The sequence below is a fragment of the Microchirus variegatus genome (assembly GCF_963457635.1).
Source record: "Microchirus variegatus genome assembly, chromosome: 15".
NCBI classification, from domain to species: domain Eukaryota; kingdom Metazoa; phylum Chordata; class Actinopteri; order Pleuronectiformes; family Soleidae; genus Microchirus; species Microchirus variegatus.
Genome location: NC_139816.1, coordinates 5,371,898 through 5,394,246, shown reverse-complemented (window position 1 = coordinate 5,394,246; position 22,349 = coordinate 5,371,898). Strand labels below are relative to the sequence as shown.

Sequence of the window (22,349 nt, the reverse complement as noted above, 5' to 3'; positions counted from 1 at the left end):
CAGCAAGATAAAGCAACAAGCACATTCTTATGGTATTGCACATTTGATATGTCTTTAGTTTGGTGGTTAAAATCAGTTCAGATTGTGTCTGTGCCTCAGCCACACTTAAACAAACCTGAACTTTCCTTTTTAATACCTGGCACAGTTGATAACCCAGTGGATGGTTCTGTGCAGACACAGCCCTGTGTTTTCCTTCAGCTGTGTTGCACTCCACAGCTGGTTAGGTAGCATTTTGTGCTGGGGCTTCAGATCCAGGGAGGCAGCATTTGCCTCATTATTGTTTCCCATTCCACCTCTGCAGGGATAGTTCAGGCAGGAGCGGGGCCTCAGAAGTCAGCTAAGGTAACCCACACAGCGGCCTGAGTCACATCTCTGCAGTGAGCAGGCCCTCTCTGCTGTGAGCTGCAGTGACAGTAGTCAGGACAACAACAGCCTCCACCGTCACGCCAGCTCTCCCCTGTCAGGTCTGCAGCCCAGAGTCGTGTGTGCTCTCAGAGTAAAGCCCCGCGGCTGCCTCCAGCAATATTGAAGAGCTGTCATAATCTGAAATATTAGAAATCAATGTGCTGTAGCCCATACATGGTTAAAAAGGGAAAGGATGCATTAAGATTGGCTCAAGGCTCATCGTGTGTGTCCGTGTGCTTGGTAGCTCGGAGCTCTGCGCTCGTCTGTGTGTGTGCGTTGCTCTGCACGTATCGATCAATGATTGGCCTTTTCGGTCGTCTGTATAATGATGACTTGTCATTACGAGCGCTGAAAAGGAAACGCTGACCCGCGCGACGCCAGCGGCCGGCAAGCCGCGGCCCCTGTCACTGAGGAGACGTACATTTGGAGTTTGACGTCTCATTCTTTTGAGGACAAGTTAATGGATTTCTCACCACCCTCCCTCCCTCCCTCCTCTACTCCGATTCCCTTCATCTTACAAAAAAAGTGACAAACAAACAAAATAATACAGAGTCAGTTTGATCATGACAGCTCACACACGAGCCTCCACAGTGTGCGTGCGTGTGCGCCTGTCGTCTTTGTACGTCGCAAAACTCTCCACTCAAGTGTGTGTTTTTTTAAGTTGGTTTGACTGAAGCATGGCTGCCTGTCGCAACACACGGAAAAACTTATTTTAGCCTCTTCACAAATAACTTCTATACTTTTAAATGTGCTGCTTTATCTCACCATTAGTCAGCATTTTCTGATTATAAACTGAAGTTTGTATACCACTCACTCGCCTGCACCAAACTCCATAGAGAAAATCAGTGTTTTTAGCTTACCTGGACCCTGGGCTGCTTGTCTACTGCTGCCTGGTTAGGTTAGTTTGTATCACTCTGGTAAATCACAATGAAGGATTTCAATTGTGGAAATCACATATTAACTTATTAGGACTTACTGGTGGAGGCGGCAGTGGATCGTCACCTTTCTCTATGGACTTTGGTGTTGGGAGAATGAGCGATATACAACTTAGATTTCAACTCAAAATAGGCTTTCTCAAGGTGGGATAAAGTCACTTACATATATTAATGATATCATAGACTTAAGCAGATACAGATTTTATGATGTTTTTTTATTTCTGATAAGTGACTCAAATCCGGATAATTCCCTGTGTCCTGGCTTGGCTTGAGGCCAGCAGGGGGCGCACACACATCAGGCAGTACTGACTATGTGTCAATACCTCTTACAAACACACTCCACAAACTCTGAACAGTTCTTATAAGTTTCAAAGCCATGACACTGCTCTGCATGCGTGTGTGTGTGAGAGAGTGTGAGAGTGTGTGTGGATGTGGACAAAGCTGTCAGCAGTTCAACACCACTGGGACTGAAATGGCCAAAGTCGGAAGTGGGAGCCATCATCTCTGGACTTATGGCACCATCCTCATCTACTGCACACACACACAGACATCAGCATCTAATGTTCCACAGTACACACACACACACACACACACACACACACTCTGCTCAGATAGGTTTGGACAGAATGGAGGCAGCAGCAGCAGCAGCAGTGAAATGCTGCCTGTTCAAACAGCCTCCACCGAGTCAGGACTCATTTCAGATCCGCCATCACTTCCCATTTGCCTCCAAACTCTGATGGGATGATCACATTTAATGAGTTGAATGTTTTCCAGTGGCAGTCTATTTACTTCAAACACGAGACGTGGCACCACTCTTTGATTGCATTATAATGGATTGTACTTTGAAACAAGCTCCGTGTGCTCTGAATTCATTTATCTGTCGCTGTGTAGATAATTTACGGGCGGATTTAGAACTTTTTCAGGCCACAGCATGGAGGCGATAACGCTGCACTTTGAAAAGAATCAGGAAAGCTGTTAAAAAAACGTCTATAAAATGGTAATAATAAATATAGCAGTTACAGTAAGTAAAGGTTTGCCAGATACTTAAACTGAAATGGCTCGTGTGCTATGCTTTGACTCAGCCAATCGACGAAAGCTACACCAAACCGTACTTTACCGAATTGAAGTGTATTGTGATGGGAACATGGCTGATGCACTTCAAGGCTGTATGTTTTTAACTCTAATGGATTATGAAGTATCTAAATTTTGGTTTAAAAAGTGACTTGCGCTTGTATTCCTGTCGCCTCCTAGTGGCTGTCCAGATTGGGGATGTTTTGGCGTCCACTATATCGGCTCATGTCCCACTTTAGTGGACGGAATAACCACGAGTAGGTCAGGACAATACTCTCCACTGCTTGTCAGAGTTTTCCTAACACCACAATTTTCCCCGTCGTGACCGAAATTCACACAGCGAAATGTCTCGTTGTTCTCCAAATTAAAGCGCAGCACAAAATAAAGAAATCCAATTTAGAATTTAATCGCCTTTTTGGACTCACTCGCGCGTTCCCCCATAGCCTTTTTTTTCCTCCTACTTTTCAATTATTGCAGAGGAGGGTTTTCGTCCCAACACAGGTTCCTGCTAATGTGCTTCACCTGCAGTTTGCTTTCCATGTCCAGGTCGTTTGAAACCTGTTTCTTCTTTCTATGAAACGTACAGTAAATACACAGTCCACAGTCATGTTCTCCCACCTCTGCCTTTTCATTGACAATGAGGTCGTAAGTCATCAACCAAAGCTGGGACATCAATAAGATTGATTCTCCGAGGCTTCGTTTACCTAAACCTCGGCAGGAAAAATTTTGAACTTGTCCATTTCTTGATTTGTGGAAGAGGCCCCTTCTGTGTTTGGTTTGCTTGTTTTCTTTAAACCCTGCTTGGTTGGTGAACCACTTTACTCCATACTATGTCAGTTTTGGACTTGAGCTGCTCCAATTTTGATAAAAACGTTAAAAAAAGTACTGGTTAAAAAACTAACGGGGAGTTCTTTTTTTTTTTTTTTTTTCTACTTTTTCTTGGATGTTTATTACCAGTCAAATACAGGAATATGCTTAAGATGGGGTTAAGTGATGCAGTACACAGTCGGGGTGTGAATCACAGGGTACCTCACGATACGACAAGATACTCGATGCATGGTCCACGATACCAATAATATCACAAAACAAAAATTCTGTGATAATCAAAGTATTACGAGATAATCATATAGAGATACATCACGATATCTGTCTCAGTAAAGGAAGCACAATGTTAACGTTAAAGGTTAAAAGTGCAGGATTTCACTATTTATTCACAACATAGAGAAGAAAGTGCATACAGTCTATGTAGTGAACGTGGATGGAGCATCTTCTCCACCATTATCGTGCTGTAAACTCCCTCTTCTTCAGCCCGGTAACTTCCACCCAAGTCATCATTATCATATTGCACAAGGAATCGATATTTTGAACCGCCCCTAGTACACATTCATGACTGTATCGTGTTGTTTTCTCTCCGCTGAGCGTTGATATTTGCACTCGTTCAGCCAAAGGAAGTCGAGCGGCGTCTGCGTGATCACAAATTCCCGCCATATTTCACTCAGTCGTTACCTCGACAGTCGCAGCCGCAGTCGTCGATCCTCTCCCCAGATCTCGGCTCCGTTGGATGTTGTCTTGTGAAACTGTGAAGGAGCGACGGTGATTGATGCTTTTTTTTTTTTTTTTCAGCGTCGCCAAACTCTGCACTTTGTGTCTGACATCGCACAATTTGGAAGCTGCAGACGTGGTTGTGGTGGTTGTTGTTTTTTATTTTGTATTTTCATCGAACTGTCAACATGGCGACTGAGAATCACAGGGGTTTTATGCGAGTGTCGTGTCGAATGAATCACTCTGTTCATCCCTCAAAGTAAAAAAAAAGAAAGCACACAAACTGCTGTTGAATTTGTCGTCCCGCCGTTCAAGGCTACAAAGCTGAAGGCCTCTTGAGCAACTCTAAATATTGAAACCTCTCCGTTAGCGTTTTACATATATATCTCATTGGAGCTTGAAATTGATTTGAAGTTGGCTGAAAGGAGACAAGCATTTTGAAAAGCAAGCCCGAGGGGGGGAGTTAGACAGACTCCTCTTTTTTATTTTATTTTTTTTACGGCCTGAGATTAACATTCTCGTAATGTAAGATTGATAAAGGCTCGACATCCCACTGAGTCATATCTCTCTCTTCTTTCCTCTTCCCTCAGTGAGTTTTGACTGCAGACCCAGCAGATTTCTAACACAAGCTCAATGTTGACTCATGCTTAGCTTCAGGGTCCTTTTACCTTCAAATTCCCACTCTGGGCAGGTTTGAGTAATTAATTTTCCCTACAAACAACATTTCACCACAACAAAGAGACAACAGGGATAAAAACACACACTTTCTCTCTCTCCCGCTCCTTCTTTGTTTCCCTTCAAGCGATTGCTGGCCCAGGATCTCTCAGGCTTATTTGCTCTGACCGCTGTTTCTCTTTGTAATTAGTCATTAGCCAGAAGAGGAAGTGGGATGCATGAGGCACGGCGGTGGGTTTTCACAGGGATTTGACCACATTCTCGATGTATAAATGCAGTCTCCTGTTGCTCCGTGCACTCTCTGTTACCAGTAATTAAGGACATGTCAACACTAAAATGTTTTTAGTTTTATTACAGAACTTTTCAGCCCCGCCGTTTCCTTTCACCTGCCTTCAAATAAAACTCCTGTCATTATTGATAATTAATTCCACAAAAACCTTTCGTCATCATGCAAATCAAGTGATCGAGACTCTGTTCTTAGACGTGGCCCAAGACTTTTTTGAGAATCTGGATTAAATTGTGGCCATATCTCAATCTGGATGCCATTCAAGATTTTTTATTTTTAAGTTGATCAGTTATTGTGTCATGTGTATTTGCAGAAGTGATGATATTTAGAAGATTCATTGAATGCATCTCGTTTGCTCAACACACTGTGAACCCTGCATTTCTTCCACTCGCTCTCATGAGCTGCATTTTTGAATATTCAAACAGAATTTCTGCAACGAATGCCCAATCCCTAAAGCTACCTCAAATGACAACCAGAATACATGTGAGAACAGCGCCCCCTTCTCCTTGTCTTTCTAAACATAGAAAATAACTCACTGTGAGTGAGATAAATCACGGTAACCAACGAGGTGCTCTGACTCTCATAGGAGCCCAAGCTTGTGTGATGGAGAGCTTCTTCTAGACAACCAATCATTGTCCTGTCCACATTAAGACCTCTCCTAGTTGTCCAGATGCAGGCGGAGAACCACAGAGCCTACTTTGCATGATCTGCAATCATTTATTTGCTCGGTGATAGGAAATACTGCAGAAAAATACAAGTAGTAGAGTATATTTCAACTGTTATTTTCTCAGATTTAAACACAGGCTCAGTTCCCGACTCCCTAGAAAGGTTCCCCTGGTTCCTGAAAGTGGCCCTCGAGTTGAAAATCGATAAGTTGCCTCCCCCCCCAACCCCCCTTGACTCACCTTGATTTCCTCCCTCTCCAGCTCGCCATGACTCACCCCAGTCACCACCTCAACTTCGGCATGAACCCCGATCACGCTCGCAACTCCCTCTCCAACTGCGGCATCCGCCAGCCCAAGTACGGCGACAGGAAGGTCCACCACATGTACATGAGGAAGAAAGGTGCGTCTTACTTTGTCTAATCCTAATAATAATGATAATAATAATAATGTGTTTATAACTTTCCCTAAATTTCTCCTTCTTTTTTCGTAGGAATCAACACGTTGATTAACATCATGTCGCGCCTGGGTCAGGATGACCCCTCCCCCTCCAGGTAGGCTGCCCGCCGGCCGATATCTGTCCGTGCTATCGCCCACCACAGGAGCAATCAAACGGGACGATTCTTGTGATTAATATACCCGGCAGGCCTGCTGACAAGAAAATTAACTTTAACTGTGAAAGGAAGGGATATCTCGCAGGGGAAATGAAATGAGCTAATTTTAAGGGCAGGGGCGGCTTTTTATCAAATGTTAGCTGCCGTTATTCTCCAAGCACTGATGAGACGAGGCTTCGGTGTTTGTCTTTGCTGCTCCTCAAACCGCCCTCACCTTTCTCCTCCTCCTCCTCATCCTCAGGATCAATCACAACGAGAGGCTGGAGTTCCTGGGCGATGCTGTTGTCGAGTTCCTCACCAGGTGAGAAAGCGCTCGCCGCAACCTTTGATAGACGCAGCTGCTAATTGAAGCTGACGACAACACTTCCCTTCTCGCCCTCTCACTCCATTTCCCCCTCTCTCATTGTCTTCATCTATCCATGTCTGTCACAACCACGCTCTCCTCCATGTTTTGGACTAATTCAAGACAGTGATTTACTGGTAATTGGAACTGGGATGTAATTTTTTTTCTCCTTTCTCCTCCCCATCCATTTTATAGTCCTTAAAATTCTCCATGACAACTTGCAATTAGCTGTCCAGAGCTGCTGTCTGGAATGCTGACTGTGTTATTGACTCCCAGGTGAGAGGGAGGGAGGGAGTGAGCTTTGCTGTCTGGATCTAAACCTAAGCACACTGCTAATTACACGTAGCTATTATTAAATGCGTACATTACCTTGCGAGGTGACGGATTGCGCTACGTCCTTCTGAGTAAACGTTGCAGCCGGAAACAGGGGGCGTGAGAACCTCTTTCATTTTTATGATTGGCAGGAGACAGAAATTACACCACGATTGGAAACCTTAAAGCTAACCTCATGCTACATGACTTTAAGAAACATTTTGACCACCCACCTCGGTACAATTTCCCCCCACAACAGGTGTGTTCAGAACAAAACTTGATGGTTGGAAAGTCGTTCAGCCTGGTTTAGCCGGGTTAAATCAAATCTGGTTTTGAACGTATTCTGAGACCTCTAATGCAGACCAAACAAGCTAACGCTGATATCAGACCGCGAGTGAGGAGCCGTGTCTGGCAGTGTCCCATCTCTTCCTCATCCACAGGCAAACTAGCGCATTTAGCCAAGCAGCACATCACAGAAAAGCACAGCAAAAACCACCTACTGGCAGCTGGTGAGGGTGAGGGGCAACATCTGTGGCTCATGGGTGAGAAACGACAGCGAGACGGCGGTTTCACAGTGCTAGTGCTGCTAGTGCTGCTAGCCCTGCTAAATGAGCTATCTTACCTGTGGAGGGCGAAGAGTCGTGGCTCTCACAGACCCGGCAGATGGACGACGCTTAGCGGCAAAAGTCCTCTGACACTGCTCCATACATTTCATAGTTACAGTGGTTTTGGAGTTGTAATCGCAAGTCTTGATTTCCAAGTTCCGAGAAAGAAGTTTTCCTGAAGTTGTGTTCAAAGAAGACGGCTGCTCAGATACCAGAGTTTTAACTGTTTTTAACACTTCTGTCTTTTCTTGTTTGTTTTTTTGTGTCCAATTAAGTCATGCACTCAGTACTGTCAGCTTAGCTCGCTAATTAGCAAACCTAGCTACCTTAATCCAACCCGTGAAGCTCTGCAGACACCGGCGCACACTTGACTTGTGATGTGACAACATTCACACCTCTGACTTTCCGATGTAAGTGGAGTCACATGGGTGTCTGTGATGCCCTGATTAGGCGTCTACAAACCACCTTTAAATAAGTCGGCGCTCATAGCGATTTGCTTATCACATGCTCATTTTGAGTGGGGTCACGTGCGACTTTAAAAACTTTGATGCAGTTGAAAAATCTACTGCTCTTAACAAGCTCCATCACCCTTAGCTTTTGTGGCACCGTTTGTGTCCGCAGGTTTGTTTTAGAACACATTCTTCTTCCCACACAGGTTTAAAAAGGGGGGGGGGGGTGAAAAAGGAAGAACAGATAATGGTTGAAGCATAACTTCTCCCAAAATGTAATTTGTACCCATCGATGCTAACACTTCCACAACAGTGAGCATTCACGAGCAGGATTAAACCTTAATAGGAAGCGACACGCTGGTACACACAGGACACTGCTTCGCTTCTGTTCTCTGTGTGTGGCTGTGAAAAGGACAGTTAGCCTCTGTTTCCCTGGGCCTGGTGTTTTCCACCTCTCTTCCTCCCTGCCCTTCCCCTCTTTGATTGTTAGCGTCGAGGCGAGACATGCTCGGCCTGCGCTCTGGCCCTTTTTGAATTATTTATCAGGCTCTTGTCCAGTTAAATGGGTACAGCAGAGCCAGCCGACTGCCTCGTACTGGGCCTCTGCACACCGCCCTCAGAGGCAATCTGTGTCTGTGCACCCTGCACAGGGAGTTGGTGTACAACATGAGGAGCGGTCACAGGATGATTCCCTTTTCCTTTTCTTTTTTTGTGTAGAAGGAGTCGACAAAAGATAAACGATTCCACTTGTAGTATTCGTAGTTCGAAAGTAAAAAAAGAAGATTTTTCTCATTAGCGATTCATCTGCCGTGGTTATTTAAGTACTTATTTGGTCCAGAAAATGTTGAAAATCTGTGTTTCCCAAACCTTGCAATAGCGATGTTCTCCAATGTCTCACTCTGTCCACAAAACCCCAAATTATTCAGTTTTAATGATTTCTTTGGCATGTGGAGCAAAGCAGTGAGCACATATTCACGTTTAAGAAGCTGAAAATTCACTGAACGTGGTTTAATTATTAAAGAAAAACCTCTCAAACCGATCAAATCAATTCTCAAACCAGCTCTATTTATTTATTCCACAGATGAAAAAGATCAAGTGCGAGTACAAATCTAAATATCGATACGAGAGCTAATTCGGGATACGCCAAAAAAGCTCATAAAACATGATTTAGTGATTCCGAGATGCCAGAGTTTGATGAAATGACGCTTCAGTGAACGTAAGAACATTTCAAACTTGTCTTAAAGTTGGTCCCAATCTGCTTCTGGTTAATAAAGTCAGGTACAAACGCAGCATTGCTTTTACTTTGTGTACCTGGAGAACACGACGCAACCCAGTCGGCCATTTTGTGTGACTGACAGAAAAAAGAAAAAAAACGGGTCTTGGCTGTAATTATTTTTCATTACACTAAGTGGTTTTTTATTAATTCCAAGTGCTTTGTTTCCACACTAAGATCACAATTCCCTGACAAACAGACCTCTGGTGAATTTTTTCTTTGGGGGGGGGGGAACGAACACCACCTGCTTTCCTCTCCTCACATTGATGAGAAATGACTGAATAAATGGCCTGTTTTAATTCAAATGAAATCAAATGACACGCCACGGTTAGGGAGACGCTGGACCGTAATGAAAATGGAACCTGCTCTCTCGGAACCCAGCTGTGGAACCACTGAAGCGTTGGGGGGGCCATTTCTGGGTTCCAAAACGTGGACCTGGAACGCCTGGAAATGAACAAAGTGGTCTTAAAAATATTGGTATATGTAGGGTGTGGGACAAAGACACACGACTGTCTTTATTTTGAAGGCCAGATCTTCAGATAGGAAATTAAAGTACTTGTTCAGGGTTTCTTTTTGAAGTGGGGCAGTGTGAAATACCGGTGACTCTGTTGCTCACTGCTCTGAACGCTCCCTGTGCTACACCAGCTTAAGTGTATGCTAATTTAAGAATATGCTTTCCACTGTATCTCACCATTATGCAGCGTTTTCCTCTTTGCAAATTGTGAATTCTTCCTGCACCTAAGTCCATTGAGAAAATCAACGATTTTAGCTCTAGTAGACACAGGAGCTGCCGATCTACCACTGCCTCGTGTGGTACGTTTGTGTCTCTAAGGAAAATGTGAACAAATGTTATTCAAATGCAGGAGTCACTAAATAACACAAATGGACCTACTAACGAAGGCAGAAGTTGATCAACAACTCCTGTATACCATGGTTTAAAATAGCTGATTTTTTCTATGGACTTTGGTGCAGGGGTGGGATTGGTTTACAAAGTGACAAAAACAGGATTTTTCTGGTTGGAAATGGGTGTCTGGTGAAAATATAAGGTGGCAAACGTGCTCTTCAGAATGTTTACACTTATACTAATGTAGAATGTATCATGTTTTCCTTTTGTGATCCTCACTGGCAGCCATGTTTATAAAACTATCCCTTGAAATTCTAACCCCCAGTCACTGATTCCTCCTCCTTCTGTCCACAGTGTCCACCTCTACTACCTTTTCCCCAGTTTAGAGGAGGGCGGCCTGGCCACGTACAGAACGGCCATCGTGCAGAACCAGCACCTAGCCATGCTCGCTAAGGTAACCTCCCCTCCTGCACCTCATAACAAGTCCTCCTCCCCGGTGCAGGTCAAGACAGTGTAAGGTCTGTGAGTTGACAGGAGACCATGTAGGAGATGGTGTTATTGTTTTCAGTCCTGCTGTTATGACTGAGCTTCACTCTAAGGGGGCACTGGGGAAATGTGTAATTTTGTTGCTTGCTGCGATTCCAGCCCTTTTTTTTATCCTCTCAGGTTCATAATTGGAGATAAAAGGTTGTTGTTTTGGAGGACCAGACTAGTGCAGCCGGGGTCCCAGTGGGCCCCTAGAGGTCTCCCTGAAACACTCTCCACTTCCTGTTATCACTTACTTCCCTCCGTCTCTCCCTCGCTGGCAGCGTCGTCGAGCCAAGCCCGCACTCACTGGCACGTTTGTAAAAGAAACACAACAATAATCGCTCCGTGATGTGAAGGAAAGCAATTAAAAACTTCAATCTTTCATGTTGCTCCCCGCTGAATACAAAGATGCAGCCGCCCGAATCTGCATTAGTGCCGTGTAGCAGTTTGGCCTGTTTCAATTTGCCGCTCGCGCTAAAGTGAGTGTGATACAGTGTTCCGACGTTGCCAAGTTGTTTACCAGGCTCCTCTAAAGCCTTCTGCTCAAGAACACTCGCAATTATCTTTCAGAAAATATCTTCAGCGAGCAACGGGCGCAATCCAGCACTTCACTCGGAAAGCTTTAAAAAAGTCAGAGCGGCTTCCCTCTGAGTTGGAGTATTTATGAATTGTGATTTTAATGTGTGTGTGTGTGTGTGTGTGTGTGCAATCACGGGAGGTGGGATACCACCAACAGTTAGCAGCCGTAATTAAATGGCACCCTGACTGTTTTTTTTTGGTGACTAATCATTTGTTGTGCACTGCCAGTGAAGTCTAGATTGGCTATTTTTTGACTTGGCTCAGGAAAAAAACAGTTGGGGGAAAGTTTGACTGACCCACAGTTCTGCACATGAGACTCTGATTCTCAGTCAACTCATTCCACATTATCACTAGTGTTATTTCAGTGTTTACAGCTTTGCACGTTCTCCCACTTTACTGCTTATAACTCGTTTCACTGGATTTTTGCTGTAGGAGAAGCTTGTTTGCAGTTGCAGAGTTTCACATGCGGGTTTTTCCCAATTTATTTTCCAATCACGTCAGTCTATACGACAGTGTGAACTCGCTCAATCTGAAGAGAACACCAGTTAAACCTCCAATCAATATCACCATATATCGAGCAGCTCACCTTGATAACGATAAATGAACAATAAGTTCTGTTCTGTCTTAAGTTCCTGGCTAAGTTAAATATTAGGAATTGCAACAAGAAATGATGGGTTTAGCAGCCACTAAGTCACAAAAATCACAGTACAGTCAAGCACAGAATATAATGGTATGGACAGCAAAGTTAAATTCAATAAAAAGCCAACCAATTATGAAACTAGAACCTTTCTACGACCATACTTTGACTCTAATCCCTATTGAATGTACACATTTATTAATACACAAAGACATCTTTTTAACTTTATTTTAGCCCTTTCAAACTATCACACTTTTTGGGTAATAAATCGGGTATAATTTTAGTTTTAGAGCTTTTCTAACTTCTTATTCAACGACTCATTCAATTAGAATGTTATCCTCTTTGCTGATGATATTTGCTTATTTGCTCAGGAAGTTATGAACACCTAATAAATCAGTGACCGCTGTTTGATTTTCAGTAATTTTAGAAAGTGTTTCAACAGTGAAGGAGCTTGACTAAGTTTCATAGAGACTGAAGGTCAACCCCTGAAAAATTCCACACTTTATCTTGGGATTATCTGGTGTGTGTGCCAGTGTGATTGTGTGCATGCATGTATGTGTATGTGTGCCCGGCTTAGTGCATCAAGCCACAGCTGGACAACACATGGGCACATCTGTCAGTGCCATGAAGTAGAACCTTTTCCAAAAAGGTCACTCAATCTTTCTTATTTCCCCCGAGTTTTTTTTTTCTTTTCTTGCTCTTTTCCCCCACAGAGTCTGTGAAGTATGACTTTTGAAAGTGGATATGGAGTTGGGCTGCAACAATTAATTGATTACTTAATTTTATTATATATTTTTTATTAATCAATGTTGATCAATATAATATGAGCATGAAACAATTTTACTGTGCTGTATTTTATTTTTAACTTGGGCAAGATTACGCACAACAATTTAACATATTCTAAACGCCGTTAACGGCGTCAACATTAACGCATGACACGTTTCCACGGCAACTGACCGGAAAAAGACGCGCATGACGTCATGTTTACGTGACTCCCGATTGTTAAAATGAGTCTCTAAAGTAACGCTAAACTTTAAAAACAGAGGCACACATGCGCAGTACACGGGTACGCTGGTTATTTGTAGCGCTGCTCTTTTCGTTTAATAAACAGATCGCTCCAGTTCCACTGTAGGCGCGCTAACGGCGCTAAAGGAGCTAACGCAGCTAAGTGGTAAAGGGTGCCTGGACTCCGGTGCCGCGGCACCTAAACATGGCATCACGCACGTCTTTTTCTGGTCAGTCATCATGGAAACGTGTATGTTTGTCGGTTAGCTTGCCATCAGGTACTTACTGCAATCAGGAGGCAGCACATATTAGCAGGCTATCTGCTAGCATCCTAGGAATCCATTTATCAAGGCTTCTTGTACCCGTGAACAAAACTGGAGTCATTTTTGTGAAAAAGTGATTTACTACTATTTTCTTTTGTTTTTTTGTAACAAGTCTAGATGAATGTAACGATTGATTATTGTGCTAAAAATGACCCGAAGATAGAAATAGAATGAAGTTTTGGTCATTCACACTTCAAAAGTAGCTGTTACTGTGGTGACAGTAGTGGTCGCTGACGTGTGTCTCGTCTTGTCTTACAGAAGCTAGAGTTGGATCGCTTCATGCTCTACGCTCATGGACCGGATCTGTGCCGGGAGTCGGACCTGCGCCACGCCATGGCCAACTGCTTTGAAGCTCTTATCGGTGAGTTCCCCCGCAATGGCGGAATAGGAAGTGGAATTAATTTTAAGTGGACTAAATATGTAAATGTGTTCCTAAAAGGACTGATTTACATAGAGTGAAAACAAATACTGTCCCTCGCGCTCTTAGCAGTGCCACAAAAGTTAGCCGCAGCTTTAATGCTCTTGTTTCAGTGAAGTGGACTTTTGCAGCAGCACGCACACACTTAATCTGAGACGCTTTTGTGCATAAATGTGTCGAATTTTCCCGCTAAACCCCATGTGCTTTGAATAAAAGTGAATCATTTAATAGTTTAGCTCAGGTTTTTCGAGTGTTAAAGTGTGTAAACAGCTGCAGTGGAATTCCCATTGGAAACATTACCCTGCCATATTGATCTCAGGAGATGGTGGTTTGACCTCTGGCCGTGGAGGCATTTCCCCCAGAGTCCTGCTCTCCTTTACCCACACCAAACACCCATACACATGCTCGCTATTCATCTTGATAACAGTTCAGTGATAGACTTTGTGCAGTGATTAGGAGCCAGCACTGGAAAAACCACAAACACAATCTCTCAGCAGCAGCAGCGGCAGCGGCGGTGGTGGTGGTGTTGGTGGCGTTGGGAAAAGATCTCCTTCTCCTCTCTCCACTCACAAAACCCACAGGCAGCGCGACGCTAAGCCTCGCTCCCGGAGAGAGCTGCAGAGTCGGCAGCTTTCCCGCGTCTTATCGCCATCTTGATTGCGCCGGTTTTGCCATCTCTGCGCCCCCCTGATGGTAGATACAGAAAGAGGGTTGGTGTGTTAAAGAAATCTTCCCTCCTTCCCTTCTGCCTGCACCAGAATCCAGCAGTGAGCTAAGAACGGCAGGGGGGTGAAAGTGCTGACTGGCACCATGGCCCTCTATCAGCCCCCGGGGGCCCCTGTACTTGTTACAGGTTCATTATCGGCACAGATGAAGTCATAATCTATTCTGTCCCGTGGCTCGTCACCGCACTCATCCGAGGAAGGTGGCAGGGCCACGACACTGGCTGCCTCTCTTCATTTCTTCCTCTCCTTCTCTCGCTCTCCTGTCTGAGATTTCAGCTTGAAGGGATAGTTCAGATATTTTTTAGGTGAGGTTGCATGAGGTAATGACTCACGGTCAGAGCTGACTGTGTTGTGAGACGGTGGCTCGCTTTCAAAACGGTGAAAACAGTGTAACTGTCATTTTGTCAGCCGCTCACTCCCCACACCAAATCCCATAGAAAAAAATCAACGATTTTATCACAGCACACAGGGGTTGTTTATCTGGCTAAGATCTCTGTCGGTAAGTTCAAATGTGCTATTTTGACACTTCAGCATGAAAAATCCTGCGTTCAGATTTACTTCAGTGACACAAAGTGACCACACGAGGCAGCAGTAGACCAGTAGCTCCTGTGTCTCTGTGAGCTAAAATCACTGATTTTTTCTATGGACTTTGGTTGCAAAGTTGCAACATCCCTTTCCTGAGTGAATATACTATCATACATTGACATGAAGTGGTGAACATATTATCATGATGGCGTGGACTCAAAAATGACATGATTTTATGAGGTGTGGCTTTTATAAGTGGCTAACGTCCCTGCCGGCAGCCATGTTGTCACTGATCGCGGGCCTCTGTGTCAGACACTTCACGAAAACCTCAAGAATGTCTTTAAACGTGATGAATAAACAGGGATTGGTGCGATAAGGGAACCTGTGAGAGAACTGCTGTCAGAGAGGACGCCCCGTGGTGAAGGGGTTTGGATTAGTAACTCAAAAATATCACACGCTTTAGGGGGCACAGCGTGCACACGTACGTACGCGCTGATCAAAAAAAAAGATAGTCACTTGAGATTGCCTGATGACTGATGTGATGCGTCTCTTTGTCAACTTCATTTGAGTTTTTCTTCTTTTTAAAAACGCTGTCGGACTCTCTCTCTCCCCGCTCCCCACCTCTCCCGCTTCTGATCAAGAGTTGGGCTGTTGTTAAGGTGAAAGATGATGAGTCATCCTGTCACTCGTAAAACGACAAACTCGCATGTGCCTCAGGGAGATACCAGGGGGTCACGCGAACGCTGTCATCTCCTCCTCTACCCTCGCTTTTCTGTCTTGACAGAGACGTCAAGCTGCCACTTCCCTCCCCAAAAAAAGCACCAGGCTCCACGATAACCGACGATGCTTCGATGTCTTGTTGTCGTTTGCCTTTCTCCTTCCTTTGTGCTGTGCACGCACGGTGAATTCAAATCATCCGTTTTTCGCCGCGTCGGGATATGACCCGCTCGTAATATTTCCGCGGCCTCGGCAGATCGCTTTAACGGCTTACCGTGCATGTTTGCTGACCTTTGTTTTATTTGTTTCTCCGCCGTGCGGTGACCGTTGAACCTGGAGCCGCGTTGGAAATGGCAGATAATCTCCTGCTTTGCATGGGCAGAGCTTTTTCCCTTCACGCAGCAGATGAAAATGTGTCTATCTGCTCGCCCTCAGGGCTGTGGCTCGAGACGGAGAAAGAGAGAAAGGGGGGGGGAGGAAAGAGGGAGAGGAGGGAGAGAAGTGGAGGAATGGAAGGCATGGGCATCTGCAATGCAAATGGATGCCCTGCAACCCTGAATAATTCAAAGTGTTGAATGGAAATCTTGCTTTTCTGATCCTCCGTCATTAACTTCTGCCGGAGTGGGCCATTCTCATTTTGGGCTCTTTTGGCCTGCGCTCCTCCCCGACTCTACCGCCTCATCCCCTTTTCTCTCTTCTCTCACCTCACCCTCTCTACTTTTGCCCACTTTAGAAACCTCTCTCTCTCTCTCTCTCTAGCGCTTATTCATAAGAAACTCAGCGTGCCTGTTGCCTCTTCACTGATAAGACACCTCGCTTCCCTCCTTCCCAACTGTTTGAAAAGAATGGTTGGAATAAGAAAAAGAGGCCTCGCTCTGTTTTTTTCTGTGGCTCTTAATTTCTCTGTACAGTTGATGGGTGGATTATACGCTGCCAGCAGCCATCGGGGATACAGATGGTGAACCTTTGTGAGGGCTCTCTCTCTAAGCTCTCCTTGTTAAAAGAACAAAAAAGAAAGGATTATCTCTCACTTGCTGAATATCAGATTCGTACACAATACATCTGCCGTATTCACCGAACAAGTGCTGCCTCCTTTGTTAATCACAGCACTAGTGGAGAGGAGTTTTTTTTTTTTTTTTCTCCTTCACCCAAAGAGGTCACGTTTGTGGAAAACTTTGTCCAGCCTTCAGAAATGTGTTAGCAACAGCGCCCCCCATGTTCTCTATACCCAGTGATCGGACATTATACATGCATTATGTCAACCAGAGGCTGATTTAAGGGGGCACTGTTGAGCTATAAGCATATATTTCAACTGTTACTCACTAGTGTGGCAAAATAGCTCAACAGCGCCACCTGGAAATCTGGTCGATGCACTTGGTTCGAACAAATATTGTTCTCCCATAAAGAAGAAATAAACAGCCCAAAAATGACTCTGCTAAAATGCTTTTGCTTGATTTTTATTTACATGTGTACAGCCATCTGTCTGATATCCGATCCAGTGTTTTTGATGGATACTGATTCATCCGTGTTTGTCAAGCCTGGAAATGACGATGTTCTCGAATGTCTTGTTTTGTCCACAAACCAAAATGATTCAGTTTTAATGATTTTGTTGTTATGTGGAGCAAAGAAACAAAGAAAATATTCACATTCAAGAAGCTAAAACAATCAGACTTCTTGTTCCCTGCCTTGTTCCAAATACAAATGGATTGTACCATTAAGGCGCATATGTCGATATTGATGTAAGGTGATAGCACTAGCACCACTTAGTGGACCCAGGAAGTATTTGTGCTTTTATGTGGCCCAGTGTCCAGCAGTGAGCTTGCGGTCACAGCTACTTGCAGCTCTAGTTATTTATTTAGTTTCTCCTCCTCAGCGTCTGCTCCCAGGCGAGTGTTTGGAAAGTAAGATGTTTGATGTGACATTGCACTCAAACCTGCCTTTGCTTCTGCCGTGGTGGAAATTCTATTTTCATGTTTAGGTTCTGTTTATTTATTATTATTATTTTTTTCTTCCATTTTAATATGTTGCTCTCTGTGTCCGTCTGCTGCTTCAGCTCCCACTGAGCTGAGAGGGAGCAGCTTAATATATTATTTGATGGATTAGAGGCTGAGCGTTTTTGAATAATTCATTCTAGGTTATTAATGTGACTGTCAGCCACTGGTGTTTCATATGCCCCTGACTCTGGCTTTTTATTGGACACTGAAAGCCCACAGACATTGGAATTCTATTCCTAAACATAACAGTGTACAGTCGGCGTGGCTGTCTGAATTAGACTGGTGACAGATGTGGAGATTCATTAGTGGCGGGTTTCCTCTGTCTGTGACTGATATTCTCTGCACAGCACTGGATAGGAAACTTGGTTAAAGTTTGTTCTCTGTGTTTTCTCTGACTTTGCTGTGAAGTTTTTTTTTATTTATTCATCAGTGTTGGGCGGCAGCTCAGGTTTAGCTCCAGTGAATCTTTCACCTTTCACATTTTTAAAAACCCGGGAAGTGCGTTACAGCCGGCGTACATGGCTGCCGTCCTACATTAGAGCAAACAAGAGTGAATGAATGAGAGAAAATGCACTTTTTAAGGACAGCAAAACACAACACCTAGCTAAAATAAAACATGCACATACATAAATGCCCTTAATTTTCGACTTTTCTATTGTTTGGCACTTGATCTCTTCGATAAGGGCTATGAAAGTACAGGAAAACACTGTACATTCAATGTACAGTGTTGTAAAGAACAATATAGAGAGCATTAAAGGTGACCTGATGGACAAATGGTAAGAATAAGATGTCCAGAACAGCTGCTCTTAGGTTCAGTTCCCAGCAGACTGGACCATTTGCTTTATACTGTGTCCTACATTTCCTGTCTCTCCTTATTTCCATTGTCCAATAAAAGCAGAAAAGCCACCCCCCCCCCAAAAAAAATGCCTGAAATAGCATTTTTAGTTATAAATACACAGGTTACCTGATGTTCTGAACATTTTCTCAAGTACTAAATAATGTATAAACTGAAAGGAACTGTAAGTGAAATCCTCCAGCCAAAAAAATATTTAATAAGTTGTTGGGAGTTCCTCTTACAAGGATTTGTATGAGCTTGGATTGTGATGGTTGTGCCTCCAGTATGAGCTGTACGGGGATGATCGCATGTATGTACCTTTGTGTTGAGTCGGTTGGACGTCCGCTGTGTGCATTCAGGACGTTGGCGTGCCGACGGGGGCGGACTGTGAAGCACACATCTCTGTTTAATGATTGCAGCAAGTTGTGCGATTGATTGAATCGCTTTGGGGCACACTTTTTGCACGGACAGCCTCCTTGTCAGGAGTGTTCTTGCTAGAATTAACTGCATATCTTGGTTTCTTCATCGATAGGCCCCTTTGATTGACACCAAAGGTGTTGCTTTGTGATTTTTAATACCGTTTTAAAATCCCTGGAGGCTTCTCCTGGTTTCTCCTTGCTTGTGTTGCTCCCCCCTCCACCTTTTCCTCTTTGAAAATACAAAAAAAGAAGAAGTTTTCTAACAAAGTAATAAGAACCAAAAACTTTTTGAGTTTTAACGACTTTCAGGCCTCCGTTTGGGGAACTTTCCAAATTTGCTGTGTCATCTAAACATGAAGGAAACCACCTCCAGGCCGCACCCACTCCCCACGAGCCTCATCACATGAATGCGTTATGAGTGGGGGATGAAATACATCGAAAAGTTGGTCCTTTGAGGGAGTTCTTATCCTCCCACAGCTGGTCTTCAGAGGAAACATCTGCTGCGTAGCACTGCCATTGAACCCAAGTCCACATTATGGTTAAAAACCACAAATCTCAGCATTGCTGCTTCCTGCGAAGATCCTCCACCCCCCTCTCTCTTTCTCCAGAGAAAGAGAGCAGCTTGTGGTCAACCACAGTGAGACACTCGCCTCATCAGGTCATGATTACAGAAGCCTCGCTCACTGATACACATCTGCAGTCGCGTGCGGCGTATCTGGACTTCAGGAAGAGCGAGATTTATGGCCACTGATTTATCGCCGTGGCATCAGTGACAGCCGTGGGCAGAGACTCAGGTTGTCCAATCATCCATCTGTGTCCCGTTCTTGGTAACGTGATATCTCAACAGCGTCTCGAGGTAATTAGGCTCAAACTTTCACTTGACCACAGAAATCAAACATTCTCCTGGAGACAAAGATGGTCGTCAGAGCTTGTGAACATAATATCTCAACGATGTCGTGATAGAATCCTTCTAAATTTGGCACATACATTCACTTCATGTTTCGGAATATTTTAAAGGGGATCATCGTCTTTAAACTTGGAACAACTATTCACTTCGATTCAAGAATAAACTGAAAATCTTGAATTTTTTGAGGCAACTTCTTCAAATTTGGGACAAATGTTTGCTTGGACTCGAGGAAGAAGTTATTAGATGATTAAAATTTGGTGGCCAAGAGTCAAGGTCACCATGACCACTATTTGAATATCTCCTTGACACTATCTTAAGGATATTTTAAGGTAATCTCTCTTAAATTTGGAACAAAAACTCTTTTCCTCAGAAACCAATATTTTTGTCCCTGTGAACAAGGTTTCTCAGGTTTGGCACACACATAAACTGGTAAGATTTTGGTCATCAGAACACTGAATGCTGGGAATCCTCGAAGGAAATTTCCCTACATTCGCACAAGAGTTTTAGTCGTCAAGGGTCCCGATGACCACAAATGTTCGCTCTTTGCCTCGCGATTGTGATGAGTCCGGAACAACTCCAGAAAACCTTTTTGAATTTGGTACAAAAGTTCACTTGGACTTGAAGTTTGGCCTCATTAAAATTTGGTGGTCAAAGATCTTTGTGACTCCACCAACCCGTCTCTCTCTTTGTGTTGTTTTTAATGTGTTTTAAAAGACCTTTCAAATTTGGCTCAATTGTTGACGTGGATTCCAGGACTAACTGCTTAGATGTGGGTGTTTAATGATCAAGGTCACTGTGGCCTCCAAAAAATGTCTTTTCAAAACAGGCGATGCATGTTTAAAAAAAATATATAGATTTGTAATACAGCAGCCAATTTTACTCTTTTATTATTTAACTGGAGATTTATAAAAGGAAAGAGCCTTTAAATGGGTTTGTGTCTCTTCTGTGGCCAAGCGGCTGCCGGGTTTTCGACAAAGTTGTGTCAGACTTAATCAAATTTCACAAACATTTGGGCAATGGCTGCTTGTAATTTCCAGTCCGTTTAGAACTAAAGGACCTTCGTCTTTGTGCGAGGTGGTTTTGTTTGTGTTTCTTTATGGGTTTCGGTTATGTCGGCGGCATCTTCATTGTGTGTCTCTGTATGTGTGTGTAAATGGCCTGTTAGCCATCTGAAAACAGTTCCCCGCCGCAGATGATGAATCCCTCATATGTTTTTGATGTCGTCCATGAAAGCGGCGCGCGCGTTTAGACTTTGCAGCCGCTCCGCGCCCCATTTCCACCGCCTCATTTATGCACATAATAAAAACTGCTGCACGATTGTATACCCAATTTGCCAGGTGGTTATTGCTTTCCAAATTGAATGAGCCGCCCTAAGTGTGATGGTTCGAACTGGTACGCAGCTTAAAGGCACCGTGATGGTTCCGCTGATTTAGAGACAGTAGAAGAATAAAAAAACAGAACACAAACACACACAGACAGAGAGAGGGTTTGACTTGTGTAAACGAGCTGGAGACGAGAAGTCGACTTTTAGAAAGCAGGGCAGTTGATGGCCGATAATCGATGCTGCTATTTTCAATGAATCTGTCCATTATTTCCTCGATGAATCAAGTCCTACATCTCAGATGTTTTAGTCAACAAACTATCATCATATTGTTTGTTTGTATTATATAAATGTTACTTACCAAAATTGGTGGTTTGTTTCAGTTTGAACAACTGATAAAATAGTGTCAGTGTGCGTCTGTATTTCTGGACGAAGAGTTTTGTCTTTTTCCATATTGTACGTGAAATTTCGACCATGTGTCGTCACTTCTTTTTGTCGTCACTTCTTTTTGTCGTCGTTTCTGCCGCTTTCCACGCGTCTCCTCCTCCACGTTCGGTTAGATCAACCTAGCCTCTGTACCTCGCTAAGACATTAGCCTGATGGGATCTCTAATCATCATTATTGTTCTCTTCTGATTTTTGCCTTTTAGTGGTTTTTATTCATTTATTCGGGCCGCCATAGTGTTTGTCCTATCACCTTTATTTGTATTTACATAATGTCACTGAAAAGGGTCGATGATAAACTTTTTCCGTCAAGGAACGTAGCGTCCGGCTGTTCATGCCTGGTGCTCACCAAAGTACTGAACTGTCAGTATGCTACTTCTTCTCCAGTTTCTGAAACCTTGGAAACAGAAAACTCCCCGACAACATATAGAAATATAGAATGTACGGACACAAATTTCTTTCTTTGTCCCTTGTCTTGTGTTTGTTTTTGTTGTCGCACTCATAAGTTCTAGCAGAGTGTGTAGGCGAGTGACAAAGAGGACACTGTGCTTTTGTTCCCTCCATGCATGAAAGGCTTTCGAACGTGAAGCTGCTCCTCTCTTTGTCAGTGTATATATATGTATGTATGTAGTAGAGTATGCATGTGACTCACTCCTCAATTTGATGTTTACATGACCTTGGCCACTTCCATCTTAGCGTTCCTTCCTCCTCCTCCGCGCCAGCGAGAGGGAGGTGAATCTACTCGGGGGAAACCCTGAGGTCATTTCACCGACAAAAAGCAATAAAAATGCACTCCTACTTTTTAATAAAGCAATTATAACTCATTGCCGAGTTCAATTAATTTTAAGTTTTCCATTAAGAGAGAAGTCTGGAATTGGCTCTGCATTGCTAGAAGTTTTTTTTTTTTTTTTTCACCGGTAAAACACCATGATTTTTCACACTCACGTTAAATGTGTG

The 22,349-nt window shown here is 43.7% G+C and overlaps 1 protein-coding gene across 1 annotated transcript in view; it reads left to right on the top strand.

Moving 5' to 3' along the window:
• The window catches only part of drosha (drosha ribonuclease III), a gene marked incomplete at both ends in the record, with an annotated part of 96,390 nt that overhangs the window by 28,381 nt on the left and 45,660 nt on the right, over window positions 1–22,349 (top strand). The window contains 5 exons of the mRNA XM_083901759.1: window positions 5,841–5,979; window positions 6,070–6,130; window positions 6,432–6,491; window positions 10,371–10,470; window positions 13,347–13,449. Coding sequence (XP_083757885.1) covers window positions 5,841–5,979; window positions 6,070–6,130; window positions 6,432–6,491; window positions 10,371–10,470; window positions 13,347–13,449 — 463 coding nt within the window. The remainder of the gene's footprint in view (window positions 1–5,840; window positions 5,980–6,069; window positions 6,131–6,431; window positions 6,492–10,370; window positions 10,471–13,346; window positions 13,450–22,349) is intronic.